The sequence below is a fragment of the Alosa alosa genome, chromosome 11 (genome assembly GCF_017589495.1).
Source record: "Alosa alosa isolate M-15738 ecotype Scorff River chromosome 11, AALO_Geno_1.1, whole genome shotgun sequence".
In the NCBI taxonomy this organism is placed as follows: Eukaryota; Metazoa; Chordata; class Actinopteri; order Clupeiformes; family Clupeidae; genus Alosa; species Alosa alosa.
In genome coordinates this window covers 18,990,123-19,005,748 of record NC_063199.1, presented here as the reverse complement: position 1 = coordinate 19,005,748, position 15,626 = coordinate 18,990,123, and the positions used below count along the sequence as shown (strand labels likewise).

Sequence of the window (15,626 nt, the reverse complement as noted above, 5' to 3'; positions counted from 1 at the left end):
GGTTGATTCAGGATTGAATGAGCCAGGTTGGGAATATAGCCAGGACACCCTACTCTTTGTGATAAGTGCCATGGCATCTCTAATAACCACAGTGAGACATCATAGGTCATCATTTACCAACAAGAAGACTTCCTGTGTGTGTGTGTGTGTGTGTGTGTGTGTGTGTGTGCTTGGGGGGGCTGTATGCCTTATGAAACATCATGCTTGGGGTGATGGTGTGGGTTATAGCATTAAAGCTAGGTGAAAAACTGAGAAAAAAAAGACATACATAGTAATAGACCGACACTCAGTCAAACCAGCAGTGTGTGTGTGTTTGTGTTTGTGTGTGTTTGTGTGTGCACGGGTGTCACCCATTTGTGTGTGTTCGCAACATCACGGCGGGATTAAAGTCCTCCGTGCCAGATAAGAAGAAGAACAACAGAGGCCTTGAGATTACGAGAGCTTTTATTATTTTTTTTCCTTCTTTAGGGTTTCGCAAAGTTCACTCAATTAAATGTGTTCCCATCTCAGATAGAGAGGATGAAGAAGGCTGCAGTCGTGCCGTGACCTCTCTGTCTGGGGCGTAACGTATTAGAGCAAGGGGGTTTAGGAAGAGCAATCAAGGAAACCGTGTCAGGTCAGATGAGGTCTGTTAACTGGTTCATAACCTGTTAGCAAAGTTAACAGCCAATGGGGAGAAGAGGGTATGTGTGTGAGCATCTCATATATCCAGTGACAGCATCCCTAAGTTCAATGCAAAGGTGAGAATTGGAAGTTGTTTGGTGTCACAACTCCTTAAAGGGAGTTCATTCTCTTCAATCTCTTGTCTTTTGCGTCTCACAAAAAACGCGGTCGGCCGTTAAATTATTGCTTATTCCTTTGCCTTTCAGTCCAGTGTCCTTGAGTAAATGGACGGGCGGAGAACTCTTTGATTCTCTCTCTTTGATCTCTGTGGAAGAGAAGAGTGGAAGACTTGGACTGTGCAGGTGAGGTGGAGATGGGAGGGGGTCCATCTGTCCCACATCCTCTGGGGATCAAGTGTGTGTGTGTGTGTGTGTGTGTGTGTGTCTCTGTCTGTCTGTCTGTCTGTGTGTGTGTGTGTGTGTGTGTCTGTCTGTCTGTCTGTCTGTCTGTGTGTCTGTCTGTCTGTCTGTCTGTCTGTGTGTGTGTGTTTGTGTGTGTGTGTGTGTCCAGTCTCTTTAATGTCTGAGTCCCGCAACCTCCACCCGACCTCGAGTGTGGAGTGTGGCTCAGAAGGCGCTGGCCGGGAGATCGTTCCGGTGGCTCCCCGAGCGCTCCGCTCCATTCCCCAGCAGCGAGATGTCCTCCAGGGAGCCGGGGGTGTTGGTCTCCGGGGTGGCGGACAGCCCTGGTGGGGGGTAGTCAGGACACCCCCCACCTCCTCCCTCCCCGTCGAAGTCGTCCCCTGAGGAGTTGGCGGCGGCGGCGGCCATCTCCTCCTTCAGCATGCGGTCGTGCTCGGCCTTGAGCTCCTGGTAGGAGCGCGAGAACATGTGGAAGATGGAGGTGGCGGGGAAGGCCATGATGAGGATGCCGCTCAGGATGCTGCTGAGCGCCACCACCTGGCCGGGGATGGAGCGCGGCACCATGTCGCCGTAGCCCACCGTCGTCATGGAGATGATGGCCCACCAGTAGGAGGCGGGGATGCTGCTGAAGTCCTGCGCGCCCGTGGTGGTCAGCTCGCTCTCGGCCAGGTGCACCAGCGGCGAGAAAAGCGTGACGGCCACGCACAGGAAGAGGAGCAGCAGGCCGAACTCCCGCGTGCTACGCCGCACAGTCAGGCCCAGCGTCTGCAGGCCCAGTGAGTGGCGAGCCAGTCGCATCACGTAGAGGATCCGCAGCGCGCGCAGGATGCGCAGCACCAGGCCCAGCTTGTCCAGGTAGCCCCGGCCGCCCCCTGGGCGGTCGTGCTCGGCCAGCGACGGGTCCTCCTCGTCCACGATCAGGGACACGTAGTAGGGCAGGATGGCCATGGCGTCGATGATGTTGAGCGGCCCGCGGAGGAACTCCAGCTTGCTGCGCGCCTGGATGAAGCGCAGGACGAACTCCAGCGAAAACCAGGCCACACACACCGTCTCCACAATGAACATGTGCTTACACTTCTGCGAGCACTCGCCCTGTAGAGAGAGAGAGAGAGAGACATGAGTATAAACTTTAATCAGCAGGCATCAGGAGTTAAACTGACAAGACCCAAGTAAAGTTAATGTTTCTAATACAGAAATACCATAAATATGGTCTACAGAGGAATTTAGAGATAGATAGATAGATAGATAGATAGATAGATAGATACTTTATTGATCCTCAAGGGGAAATTCAAGGTCTCGGTAGCATACAGACATCACACACAACATGCACTTACAGCAGAAAAAGTAATATAAGTATATAAATATAAAAAAACACTGAACAATAAAGACAGTAGAAGATAAAAATACTAAAAAACTAAAAATACGAAATATACTAAATCAAATATCCACATAACGTGCTTAAGGATGAATAAGCATGAGGCACTTGCAGTGACAGGGCAGGGACTGAGCCTGTGATCCTGTATGCATGGTAAGGTGCTCTATGAGAGTGAGTGTCATGGTGATGGTGCAAGTAAGTCCAACAGTGCAACAGTGCAAGAATAAAGTCTAGAGACCAGCATAAAATAAATATGGACGTATAAGAGAATAATGTAGACAAAGTAATATAAAGAACTATAGCAGCGCAAGAATAGGTTGAAGTAATAGGGTTACAGACATTTGTCAAGTATTAAGTAGGGCCACAATCCAGGCTGTGGGAGGGAGGGAGGGAGGGGTTGTGCATATGTGCCAATATAGCCTGTAAACAGTGTAGCAGTAGTAAAAACAGTATATAAGTATATATATATATATATATATATATATATATACTTTTTTGATCCCGTGAGGGAAATTTGGTCTCTGCATTTAGCCCAATCGGTTGAATTAGTGAAACACAAACAGCACACAGTGAACACACACAGTGAGGTGAAGCACACACTAATCCCGGCAGTGAGCTGCCTGCTTCAACGGGCTGCACTTCGGGAGCAATGAGGGGGTTAGGTGTCTTGCTCAAGGGCACTTCAGCCGCGGCCCACTGGTCAGGGCTCGAACCAGCAACCCAGTAAGCCAGTGGACAGTCAGTACACAAACATGGAAAAAGGTGGAGAGGCAGACAGACTATGCAGAGAAGTCTATCTCTCCTCTTCCCTTTAATGAATCATTGAACAGTTCAATTTCAATTTAATTTAAGGGGAAAGTAAACAAGAAACAGAATACATTGAAGTATATTAGGTGAAAAAAGAGAGGAACAAAAAGTTAAATTGAGGACAGTGAAGATAAGAGAACAGACTGATAGATAAAGAGAAAGGATGGATGGTGGAGGTCATTAATCTAGGAAGAAAAAGGGTGTCATGAGGTCATTAATAAAGCACAGTTGTTTACTTTAATTTGCCATGCCACATTAGAGGATAAATTGAGCGGAGGGAATTCATTTGCAGGGTTCAGACAGTCAGACGGGGGGGACTGACTTAGTGGGGCAGAGAGCGGGCCAGACAAACGGGCCAGAGTGACCTTTCCATGACCTCTACGGAGAGAAGCAATTAAACACTCAAACACACGAAATGCGAGAAACACCCAGAGAGCGCAGAGAGACTCACGCATAAACACACACACACCTGTCACACTCTCTCTGCTCTCACTCTGTTTCACTTAGCACCACTGTCTCTCACACGTGTACATACACACACACACACACACACACACATAAATTCACATACACACACACAAGCTCCAGCAACCTCACATACACATTTGTACACATAAGAAATATACATACTTTGTATACTTTGTATATTTCACATTCATTTGAAATGCACCAAACACACACACACACACACACACACACAAACACCAACAGTTCTTGTCCCTTCATGTCTCCTGTGCACACACATTGTTCATCAGATTGACATGACTACTGCTTCATCACACACTGTATGGTAATATACAATCCTGCTGAATGATTGACTGTATGAGAATGAGAATGAGTGCAGGCATAAAACAGTGTGAACGATGAGTCGATGACTCAGCATTTCTAGATTGATGACTCTCTTCACATATGATGGAGCCTGCTGAATGGCCGTATAAGAATGTACAGTAAATGAGTGCAGTCATGAAACAGTGCGAGAGGTGACTCAGCTATCCTGGATTGATGACCCAATATTCGGTGTGGTACTGACTTCTTCAGGAAGCCTCTGTGTGAGTATTCCTCAGTGGTTGCCGAATCTACACAGTCCACACTGAGTTTAAAGGCGCTCTAAGCGATGTTGAGTAACATCACTTCTATTGGCGTTCAAACAAAACAGAGAGCTAGCTCGCTACTACCTCCCCCTCCCTTCCCATTTGTCATGTTTTTATGGTCCAGACTGGACCATGTTGTTGTTGTTGCATTTTTTTGGAGCCTGGGCTGTCCACAGAGACCGCGTTTATTTTTCAATGTATTCAGGGCACAGGCAGCTAGCGGATGGTGAAGTGATGTTTGCTGTATGTGACAAAAAAATGTTTCAGCTTAGAAACCGTGTGACATCGCTTAGAGCACCATTAAGTGTGCCTGGTGCTTGTATGTATGGACAGTTCCCCAGTAGTTATAGTACTCAAGTGGATGCTGCTCTTTCTTTATGTACCGTACCAAAGTACTATAGATAGGACCTCAGCAGCTGTAGCATTTCATAGGAGTGGAAAGTGAGTTTCTTTATGCAGAGATCACAGTAAACAGTGCGTATTCTTTTGCTGCTGTTTGTGCTCTTAGGCCCTCTATAAAAGATAGAGTGTAGAGTAGTTTTAGAATGTGGAGTTGTGTCTGTGTTTACTCTATCCAGTGTGGAGATACAGTATCTCAGTGGTGATGTGCATGGAGTGGACTTTAAATGTCTTTGTGCACTGCACTGAGTGTGGCTAGTTGTGCAGTGATTGGCTTGTGTGTGTAGACTAGATGCGGGGTGGGTGTGTGCCATAGTTGTTAGAGTGGGGGTGAGGCAATAACAGCAGCATGCAGCGGCAGTAACAGCAGGGCATCAGCTTTCTGTGCGCGTTTTCTCCTCTCTTTAGCTTGCTCCTCTTCGCTCATCTCTCTCTCGTCGTCTCTGGAGAGTCCTGCTATCTCACTTTATCCATCCGCTCACTCTCTGTCTGCCTCCTTATATGCACACACACACACACACACACACACACACACACACACACACACACACACACACACACACACACACACACACACACACACACACTCCTCTCTCTCACACATACAAACATTCTCTCACCTACTCTGTCTGCCTCCTTCCACACACGCACACACACACACACACACACACTCCTCTCTCTCACACAAACATTCTCTCACCTACTCTGTCTGCCTCCTTCCCACACACACACACACACACACACACCACACAAACATCACTCACCTCTCTCGCCCTTCCACACACATACACACAACTCAATCTACAAACACTCTCTCACCTACTCTCTGTCTGCCTCCTTCCACACACACACACACACACTTCTCTCTCACACATACAAACACTCTCTCACCTAGCCCTGCTGTCTCTCTCTCTCTCCTCCCTCTCGCCTGAGCCCTTCACTTCCTCAAAAGCCTAACAGATGACAGAACCCATACATTTGCAGCCTGGGCACTGATTAACACAACTAACGCCGGCTGCATCTCGGTGAAAAAAAATTCCATTTCGTTCCGACACATGGCCACTCCAGCCACCTTGCATTTAGCCCAACTCATCACATTCCATATTCCATTTAGCGCCCCTGCATACCATATTGCCGCAGTCGTGTCTCTGATGAATTGCTGTAATGTGCGCTGTGTGTGGACGACCCCACCACCACCACCACCACCACCTCCATCACCACCACGCAGTCACGGAACACTCCTCGGGGCTGTGGCTGGAAATGGTGCTGGTCAGAGGACAATGAGGGCGATTTGCACCGAGGCCAACGGGCGTGTTATGGAGGGGTGCCTCATTCCCTTCCCTCGTCAGGCCTAATTGTCCATTTCTCAGCTCTAATGTGCCTGGCCTGGGGTGACCTTATCCTGCCTCCACCCCGCACTACCGCAAAGGCCTATGACATCTCATTCCCGCTGTTGAGAAGCAGTACCACAGTGGGGTGGTGTGTGTGTTTGTGATTCCATTTCATTCCGAAGTGTGTCCTGAGTGCACCCCAGACACACAACACCAAGGCAGCTGCTCAGCAGGCACGGCTGCAGCCTGAAGCTGTGGTACAGTAGGTTAAGCACTACAATGTAAAGCTATGCAAAAGGCCTACTCTGGCTGAGGCTGTGGTAGGTTAAACACTACAATGTAAAGCTATGCAAAAGGCCTACTCTGTCTGAGGCTGTGGTAGGTTAAGCACTACAATGTAAAAGCTATGCAAAGAAGCCTACTCTGGCTGAGGCTGTGTGGGTTAAAAGCACTTCAATGTAAAGCTATGCAAAAGGCCTACTCTGTCTGAGGCTGTGGTAGGTTAAGCACTACAATGTAAAGCTATGCAAAAGACCTACTCTGTCTAAAGATGTGGTAGGTTAAACACTACAATATAAAGCTATGCAAAAGACCTACTCTGTCTGAAGATGTGGTAGGTTAAGCACTACAATGTAAAGCTATGCAAAAGACCTACTCTGTCTGAAGATGTGGTAGGTTAAGCACTACAATGTAAAGCTATGCAAAAGACCTACTCTGTCTGAAGATGTGGTAGGTTAAGCACTACAATGTAAAGCTATGCAAAAGACCTGCTCTGTCTGAAGCTCTGGATACCTTGGCCTTGCTCCATCTATAAACATGGTGTAAAAAAGTAAGGTGTGTTTCTTTAATACAGTACATGTGTTTTAAGGATAGTATGTGCTGTTAAGACCTGTCAGGGGATGGGGAGAAGGGGGTAAGGGAAAAGAAACTGTTCATACAAATGCATCCCCATACTGTAGACTATTGTACGGTCTTCCATTGCCGCTATCAATAATAATAAAAAGTAGGTTGGGTGAACCCAGCCTGATCTGATGGCGGTTTCTTTTTTCCGCCCTGCAGCTCAGGCTGGAAACCTGGATCTCTTTCTGCTGCTTCCGTTACACTTTTGCGGGGGCCAATCACAAACTGGCTTATCCACCTGGTGCCAGAGTGCGAATTACCCCACCATAATTGGGGGGTACTGCTCCTTCACTTCTTCTGACCATAATGGTCCATTACCATGTCAATCCCCACCGTGATCGCCAAGTGCAACATGTGTTGTGCAACACACATACAAGGTCTAAACATGCGACAAACTGATAATCAGTAGGCTACAGAATATCTCGTCGTTTTTATACTGTATATCCAAAAGAGAACTGTTTTGATCAACTCTGCCCTCATCTTGTCTCCCTGCGGCCTGCTCACGGCTTTTATCCTGTGCCTCTCTTGTCTGCTGGTCCTTAACACATATGACACGAACAGTGTATAAAACCTAACTGCACCTACACTTTTAATGTAATTGTTTGTAGATAAAAAATAGTTTCATTAAGATAGTATCAGGGTTCTCAGATGAAACTACATTTATCAAACTAAAAATAGGAAATAATAGAATGTAAAAACAATACCAACCAATTAAAAACAAATTCAAATACTAGCACATATTTAGCATAGGCTACTTGGGTCTTTTTCTGTTTCCACAGGTTTCCCTGATGTAGGCTTAGCTACATCAGACCCTCTTGTACATACCGGTAATATAAAAACACAGGATCTGTGCCAAACTAAGTTCAAAAGGGCACAATAATTTATTCAAGATATAATGAGAATGGATACCTAGGCTATGGAGTTCATCTCCTTGGAAATGACAATCGATTTTACCTCACCACAATGTAAAGGTTTATTTAAATAGAAATTACCTTGCTAACTAACCTTGGTAACTAACCAAGGTACACTTTACTAACCTCAGTGGGTAAGTAAGTAGCAGGTAAGTAGCCAGTAATTCAATGTATGAAGAGGTGACATGAGCTATGAAAGAACAAACACGTTTATAAATGAAGGTTGTAAAATAACACATTTTCAACAAGCTAGACGATCAGTTAGCAACTTACATTTACCCATGCACGTCAGCAGCAAACCCGAATTTAGCCTACTGGAGGAATTTACCTAAGCGTTTTGTCATTCAATGTTGACACTTGCTCAGTTGCTTCTAAGCCACGGTGGTTAAAAATGGGTACGGTCCACAATAGGGGTTTCTGAAATCGCTTTACATTAAAATGTTCCTAGAGTGAAAACAGGGAGTTGACTTGTATTGTAACTGTAATGATATTTTTTCACAATATCAGAAAATTATCTGACCCCAAAACTGATATTTCTGTCTCTTTGGGGGTACTGGATCTTCATTGGGGGTATAGTACCCCAGTACCCTGCCTGGCCTGGTAGCATTGGCAGGTTTAAAATGATGACGATAGCAGGAGAGCCTGCATGGAGTTTTCGCGTTGCTCTGCAAACGTCACCCGGTTCGTTGGTCAGATTGGTGAATGACTATCCAATTGCGCACAGAGTCGAACTATGCCCGTTGATCACGCCTCTTGTGCAGTAGAAAATACATAGCGGACTCCCCAGACTAATGTTCAATCTTAAAAGATTGAGCTTGGTCTGGTGAAAGCCAGACTAAATAAAAAGATAAACTTGATCAAAGTGCATGAGGGAAGGTCAGGGCTAGCGTTTGCACACCACTCATCTTCGCCTCGCTACAATCCCTGTCCCACAGCAACAGATCTTCTTAACACACCAAGACTGCAGTGCAGATACCTGTCAAGCACTGATGGGGCACACACACACACACACACACACACCAAACACACACACACACAGGCTTAATGTCGAGCTCATAATTGCAGCCGAGATAATATCACGGGGGGATAATCCCGCAGATGGACTGCACAGACACCGGTGATCAGATTTGGCAGGGCGAGTCTCTCTCTTCCTATGTGTGTGTGTGTGTGTGTGTGTGCGTGCGCGCTGCTTTAAATGTCAGCAGCTGACGAGATGCCTAGGCTGAATTATTAAGGGTAATGGGTCCGTGGTCCCTGCATCCGAGAAGTGGCGGTTGATCAGCTGAGCTGGTGGAAGAGGAGGTGAGGGGAGGGTGGAGGAAGTGGAGGGAGGGTGAGGGGAGGATGGAGGTGGGGTGGAGGGGGTTTTGGGTAAGGGTGGAGGAGGTGAGGGGAGGGTGGAGGAGGGGAGGGAGGAGGTGAAGGGAGGGTGGAGGAGGGTGGAGGAGGTGGAGGTGAAAAGGAGAGGATGGAGGAGGTGAAGGGAGGGTGGAGAGAGGATGGAGGTGGGGGTGGAGGGGGTTTTGGCTTGTGTTGAATTTTTTATGGATTTTGCGCATCTGGGGACTCAAGTGCAATTGATTAAGCAGCGCTGGTGGTTTCTCTCTCTCTCCTTCCTCTCTCTCTCCCTCTCTCTCTCTCTCTCTCTCTCTCTCTTGCTAAACTAATGAGAAAGAATGAGAAATAAGTCTCGATCCAAGAAGGGCAAGTTTGTGACGTGGCCATCTTGTGGTATTCATTCATGATGTGGAGCATGAAATGATACAACCTTTAGCACACATACAAGCACACACAAACACATACACAACCACATCTGCACACACACACACACACACACACACACACTGAACCTCCTTCACACACATGCTATACACATGCACACTCAATCTTCAGATTTTTTCCACAATCGCTTATCCAGTCCCCTGACATGTGGCATTTTCAGTGATATTTCCGGAACACAGAATTCAATCTTGGGCCCATTCCATTCCACACACAGGATGGTAAAAAAAACATAATTACTGGGTGCGTTAATGCATAATACATGCATACCTCCCCTACTCATACACCAAGTAATTACACTGTCTTTCATGTGAGGTCACTCTGCGATCGGTCACTAATAAGTCTTCAGTCAGTGCTCACCTCCTCATGTGACCTGTCTATTCCCTGAGCGGCAGGCGGGTACTTAGTATGCAGAGCGGTTAAGGAATCTATATGAGGAGTGATAGTACTCTATGCAGAGAGATGTCTGGATTAGAGTTTCATTTAGCCTCTTACAGGGGGAATGAAAACACAATGATTTGAATCTACACTTAACTATACACAAATAAAAAACATAATAAAAAAAAAACAGATATATTTTTTGTGAAATACTGCCTTAAATCCTATGCTCTGTAGCTTGAGGTTTGGATCTAGGCTTGCTCTGTGGGCTGTTCTGCAGCTGAGATGGAACCCTTTGAACACTTCAACAGCTGAAAAGTAATATCATAACTCACACGCTCTTTTCCTTAGCGTATGATTCCCTCGCACATGACAGGACACATTTGCTTCACATGAAACATATTAGCCAGCTGCATACTATTATGTTATTTTCTGCTTTTATGTTATGACACAAAACGAAATCTTCAAATGCTCTCTCTCTGATCCCATGGCTGTTGCTCTCCATGCTACATTTAATGAACATGGAAATGAATTGAGATCAAGTGAGATCCCACCCGTGAGGCCTCAGTAATGAGGTGGTGCAATAAGCCAGCCCCTCATGTGCCTGTGTCCCCTTCAGTCTGGTGTGTTATGGAGGGCCGTGTGTGAGTGAGTGAGTGAGTGTGTGTGTGTGTGTGTGTGTGTGTGTATTGAGGAAGCATGGTTATGGTGAATGGGGAAGAAAGGACAAGCTCCATCTCTGCTTCACAGTGATAACACGATGCTCAGAGATGTTCTGTTCTGAGACCAGATGAAAAAAACAACTCCATCTAATCTCTCTGTTAGAGGATTCATTACATCTGTATTTACAAAGACACAGCACCCTGTGCTTCTCCTGCACAATAATAATGGACGTGCTCAGTCATGCAGAGCCATGGTTAACAACACAGAGGTGTGGAACTGCAGTTCCTTTGGTTTATCACGGCTACAGTGCCTGTCACAGGCGATAATTGGGTTTGCAGCACAGATTGTTATCTCCTGATTAGTAGTTTTGGTGTTAGGTTTGTGCCTATCTTACTTGTGAGTTGCTTTGAATAAAAGCTTCAATAAAGCATGACTTTAAGATGAGTGTACTGTATGGGTGTGTAAGTGATTATATCTGTGTGTGTGTGTGTGTGTGTGTGTGTGTGTGTGTGCATGTCAGTAAGTGTGTGTGTGTGTGTGTGTGTGTGTGTGTGTGTGTGTGTGTGCGTGCGTGCCTGCATGCATGGATGTGTGTGTGTGTGTGTCTGTGTGTGTGACAGACCCAGTCAGCTGACGGACCCTATCTGTGCGTTTGTATTCATTAGTGCTATGCACAGGGCCAGGCAGACTGTATTTCAAAGGGGCCGCTCCCCTCTCCTCTCCTGTCCTTGTCCCCTGTGAGGGCTGGGTGTGTGTGTGTGTGTGTGTGTGTGTGTGTGTGTGGGGGTGGTGGTACAGAGGGAACGGCGGTACAGAGGGAACGGCGCCTCATTGAAGTTCTGCTTTAATGGGGATAAACGCAGACAGGCCTGCAGAATAACACGTCACACACGCCACGCTCCTATGTCTCAGAGCTCACTACGACACACACCACTGCCTGCAGTCTCTCCATCTCTCTCTCTCTCTCTCTCCTAAAAGGAGCAAGAGGGTGAGAGAGATAGGAAGATGAGAGAAATTAAAGAGAGAGGGAGACTGAGAGAGAGAGTAAAAGCCTGTAAAAATGAGAGACTAATGATGTGATTGACAGAGACGTGGGCGTTGATCTGCTGTGGGGAGCTCCAGTAAGTTTAAAAAAGTTTTTTTTTTTTTTTTTATATTTTGGGCCTTTAATGTGACAGGAAGTGAGTGGGAGACAGAGTGGGATCCAGAAAGGACCACGGGGCTGGAATCGAACCCGGGTCGCCGGCATACAGTGCAGGTGCCCCAGCCAGTTGCGCCACAGCTGGGGCCGCTCCAGTAAAGTTTTAAATGGTAAATTGCATGTGGATTGCACACTGACAGGCTCCGACACTTTCCAGGCACCTCTCCTCTTATTAGAACCTCTCCTCCTGCTCCTCCTGTTCCTCTCCTCTTTTGTTGTCTTTGTGCAAGTCTTTCATCTCTAGTTTTCCTCCCTCTCACTCCCGCTCGCACATTTCACTTGTCAAACTCCACCTTACACATATTTTGTTAAAGACCTGCCTCCATTTCTGCCTCTATGTCTCTCTCTATCTCCATCTCTCTCTCTCTATCTCCATCTCTCTCTCTCTCTCCATCTCTCTCCATCTCTATCTCTCTCTTCCTTTGATCCAGTCTCTCTTCTCTCTGCTTTTTTATTCAAGTTCTGCTCACTCTGTGACTGTCACTCTGCCTTCATAAACCTGCTTCTCTTCTCTCTCCCAACCTTTCTTTCTCTCTCTTCATCTGTTCTTTTTAGTCAGTAGGCCTCTCTCTCTCTCTCTCTCTTTCCATTCTCTTTCCATTCTTCTGTTCTCCTTTTCCCTCCTGGGCCCTCTGGGTCTCTCTGTCACATCCAGGCCGGCCGTTAAGTGTGTGTTTGTGTCACAGGCTTTGACACGTAGAAGATGTCAACCCCCCCGCCCTCCCCCATCCCCCTCCAGGAGAGAAACGTGTTGAGGTCAGCAGTCTGCCTCAGCAGTGTGCACTTTACTCCTCCCTCTCTCTCTCTCTCTCTCTCTCTCTCTCTCTCTTCTCTCTCTCTCTCTCTCTCCTCAGCCTCTGACACTTTTAAAGGGCAATCTTAAAGCCATGAAGAGTGGCTAGGGGAAGGAAATGAGCAAAACAAAAACCTAAAATTCTGAAGCATCAATCACTGGGTTAACCTTCAGTTGGCCCCCTGGTGTAATGTGTGTGTGTGTGTGTGTGTGTGTGTGTGTGAGACCTTGTGGTCGGCGATCATCCTTGTCCAGTGCGAGCACAAGGAGGGCAATGCATCGGCATGGACTGCAGTGACCACGGCTGAATGATCCCCAGTGAAAATACAATCTGGAGAAGCAAGACCGACACTGAGCTGTTATGTGATGCCGAGGGACACTAACACATACTTACATGCTGACAAGCACACGCAGGCATGAAACACATCCAGATGGACACACACACACACACATCATATGCACACACACACACACACACACACAAGCACACGCAAACGCATACACACACACAGTCACACACACACACACACACACACACACACACACACACAGCACACGCAAACACATACACACTCACAACACACACACACACACACACACACACACTGAGGGACATTCTGTCCTGGTCAGGCCAGACTGGCCCCAAAAGGCTTTAATCTGTGTAATCCCGTAGAACTCGCAGCTCCAGATTGCCAAACCGAATGACATTTGCAGACCCACGGAGAGCCTCTGAGAGTGTCACCATCAGGACATCCAACAGTTGTGGCTCCGCGTTCACACCAGGGCCTCACATCACACACACACACACACACACACACACACACACACACACACACACACACACACACACACACACACACACACACACACACTGGCAGCTCTTATGAACACATTCATTCACTCAAACCAGGGCTGTACATCACACACACACTGGCTGCTCCTGTATACACATTCACACACAAACTCCGAAAGCTCTTATGTAGATATTAATTTATTCAGACCAGGGATGTACACAAATCACATCATATATACAGTAGACGTATGTAGCAGGGCTAGACATTAAGATTTGGTTGGCTTTGACAACCAAAACCTCATGCCTGGTTGCCAAGCTGGCAACCACTTTTAAACACTTTTGAAAGTTAACGTTGAGCCCTGGTATGTAAACAGTCAGTCATTCATTCATTCACACCAGAGCTTTATATCACAAACACACTGGCAGCTCTTTAATAGATATTCATTAATTTATCCATTCATACACTAAAACAGGACACACAGACACCTTCATTCATTCAGACCAGGGCAGGGCCATACTGACACCTCTTAGAGGCACACATTCCTCCCATCTTTCATTCATGAATCCACTTCCTCTTTCATTCTTTCCTACAGTGCATCTGAGAGATTGAGGCCAGAGAGATGGATTTACTTGTGTCGTGGCAGTCTTGCTCTCTGAACACATCTTTCAACCTCCAAATGAATATGAACAACATTTCCTACAAGTTCAGGCAGAGCAAGAACGAACTTGAGAGGGAGAGGAAGCAGAGAGAGAGATGGAGAAAGAGAGAGAGTGAGATAAAAAGAGAGAGATAGACTGCAGGAGAGAAATATGGATAGAGAGAGACAGGAGGACAAGAGAGATAAAGAGGGTGATGGAGAAATGAAAGGAAAGACATAAAGAAAGAGGAAGAAGCGAGGAGGAGAGAGATAAAGAGAGAGGGAGGAGGAGAGAGATAAAGAGAGAGGGAGGAGGAGAGAGATAAAGAGAGAGGGAGGAGGAGAGAGATAAAGAGAGAGGGAGAGAGAGAGAGGGAGGAGAGAGATAAAGTATGGGAGGGAGAGAGAGAGGGAGGAGGAGAGAGATAAAGAGAGAGGGAGGAGGAGAGAGATAAAGAGAGAGGGAGAGAGAGAGGGAGGAGGAGAGAGATAAAGAGAGAGGGAGGAGGAGAGAGATAAAGTATGGGAGGGAGAGAGAGAGGGAGGAGGAGAGAGATAAAGAGAGAGGGAGGAGGAGAGAGATAAAGAGAGAGGAGAGAGAGAGGGAGGAGGAGAGAGATAAAGAGAGAGAGGGAGAAGGGAGGAGGAGAGAGATAAAGTAGGGGAGAGAGGACAGGAGAGAGATACAGAGAGAGAGGGAGAGAGAGAGGGAGGAGGAGAGAGATAAAGAGAGAGAGGGAGAAGGGAGGAGCAGAGAGGGATGAGGAAGCTAATGAAGATGTATGGGCGTAGGGAACAAGAGGTTACCATCGGAGACCGTACATCAGAATGTCTGTTAGCATCACCTCAACAGACACCTGAGCTGACCTCTCTCTTTCATATATATATATAGAGAGAGAATCGCAAGCATACATGCACTCTCTTATAAACAAGTAGCCATGCAATGAAAATGTAATCAGAAAAATTAACAGATCACACAGGCACACACACACATAAGAGAAATAAAAGCTTTGGCAGTCGAAACACCAGAACTTTCTTCTCTGTCTCTCTCTCTCTCACACACACACACACACACACACACTCCAGCTGTTCTTTGTTTGTCAGAGTCATGAGAGTATTACACAATCTGGCTGAGCCAGGGGGTGGCTGTGGTAAGGGTCGATTAGGGCACACACACACACACTTCTTGCCTTATGGTTTAGTCGGAGAGTGGGACCACTTTACAATAATTAATATTAATTAAAAACCCTGGGTATTATCTATAAAGCATTAACTGCAGCTATTACCATTTTAAATTAGATAATGCTTTAGTTCAAACTTTTTCATCTTAACCAATCCAAATAATAATGTTAATTAAAAGGTCCTGGATGTTAAAAACAATTAATCAGTATGCACTGAATCACAGCTTTGTTGTGTTAACTATTGTATGATAGCTGTGGTAGATATTGTTATTAATCAAAGCAGAATTAATGAGAGTCAAACTCTGCATGTTTCAAAATGAGTTCTTCCACACCCGAGGAGCACATACAACATCAACTCTAG

The 15,626-nt window shown here is 46.4% G+C and overlaps 1 protein-coding gene across 1 annotated transcript in view; it reads right to left on the bottom strand.

The window, feature by feature from the left end:
- Positions 1 to 447: 447 nt before the first annotated feature.
- Positions 448 to 15,626, bottom strand: part of kcng4a (potassium voltage-gated channel, subfamily G, member 4a) — a 26,549-nt gene continuing 11,370 nt past the window's right edge. The window contains 1 exon segment of the mRNA XM_048256196.1: positions 448 to 2,117. Coding sequence (XP_048112153.1) covers positions 1,230 to 2,117 — 888 coding nt within the window. The 3' untranslated portion in view covers positions 448 to 1,229.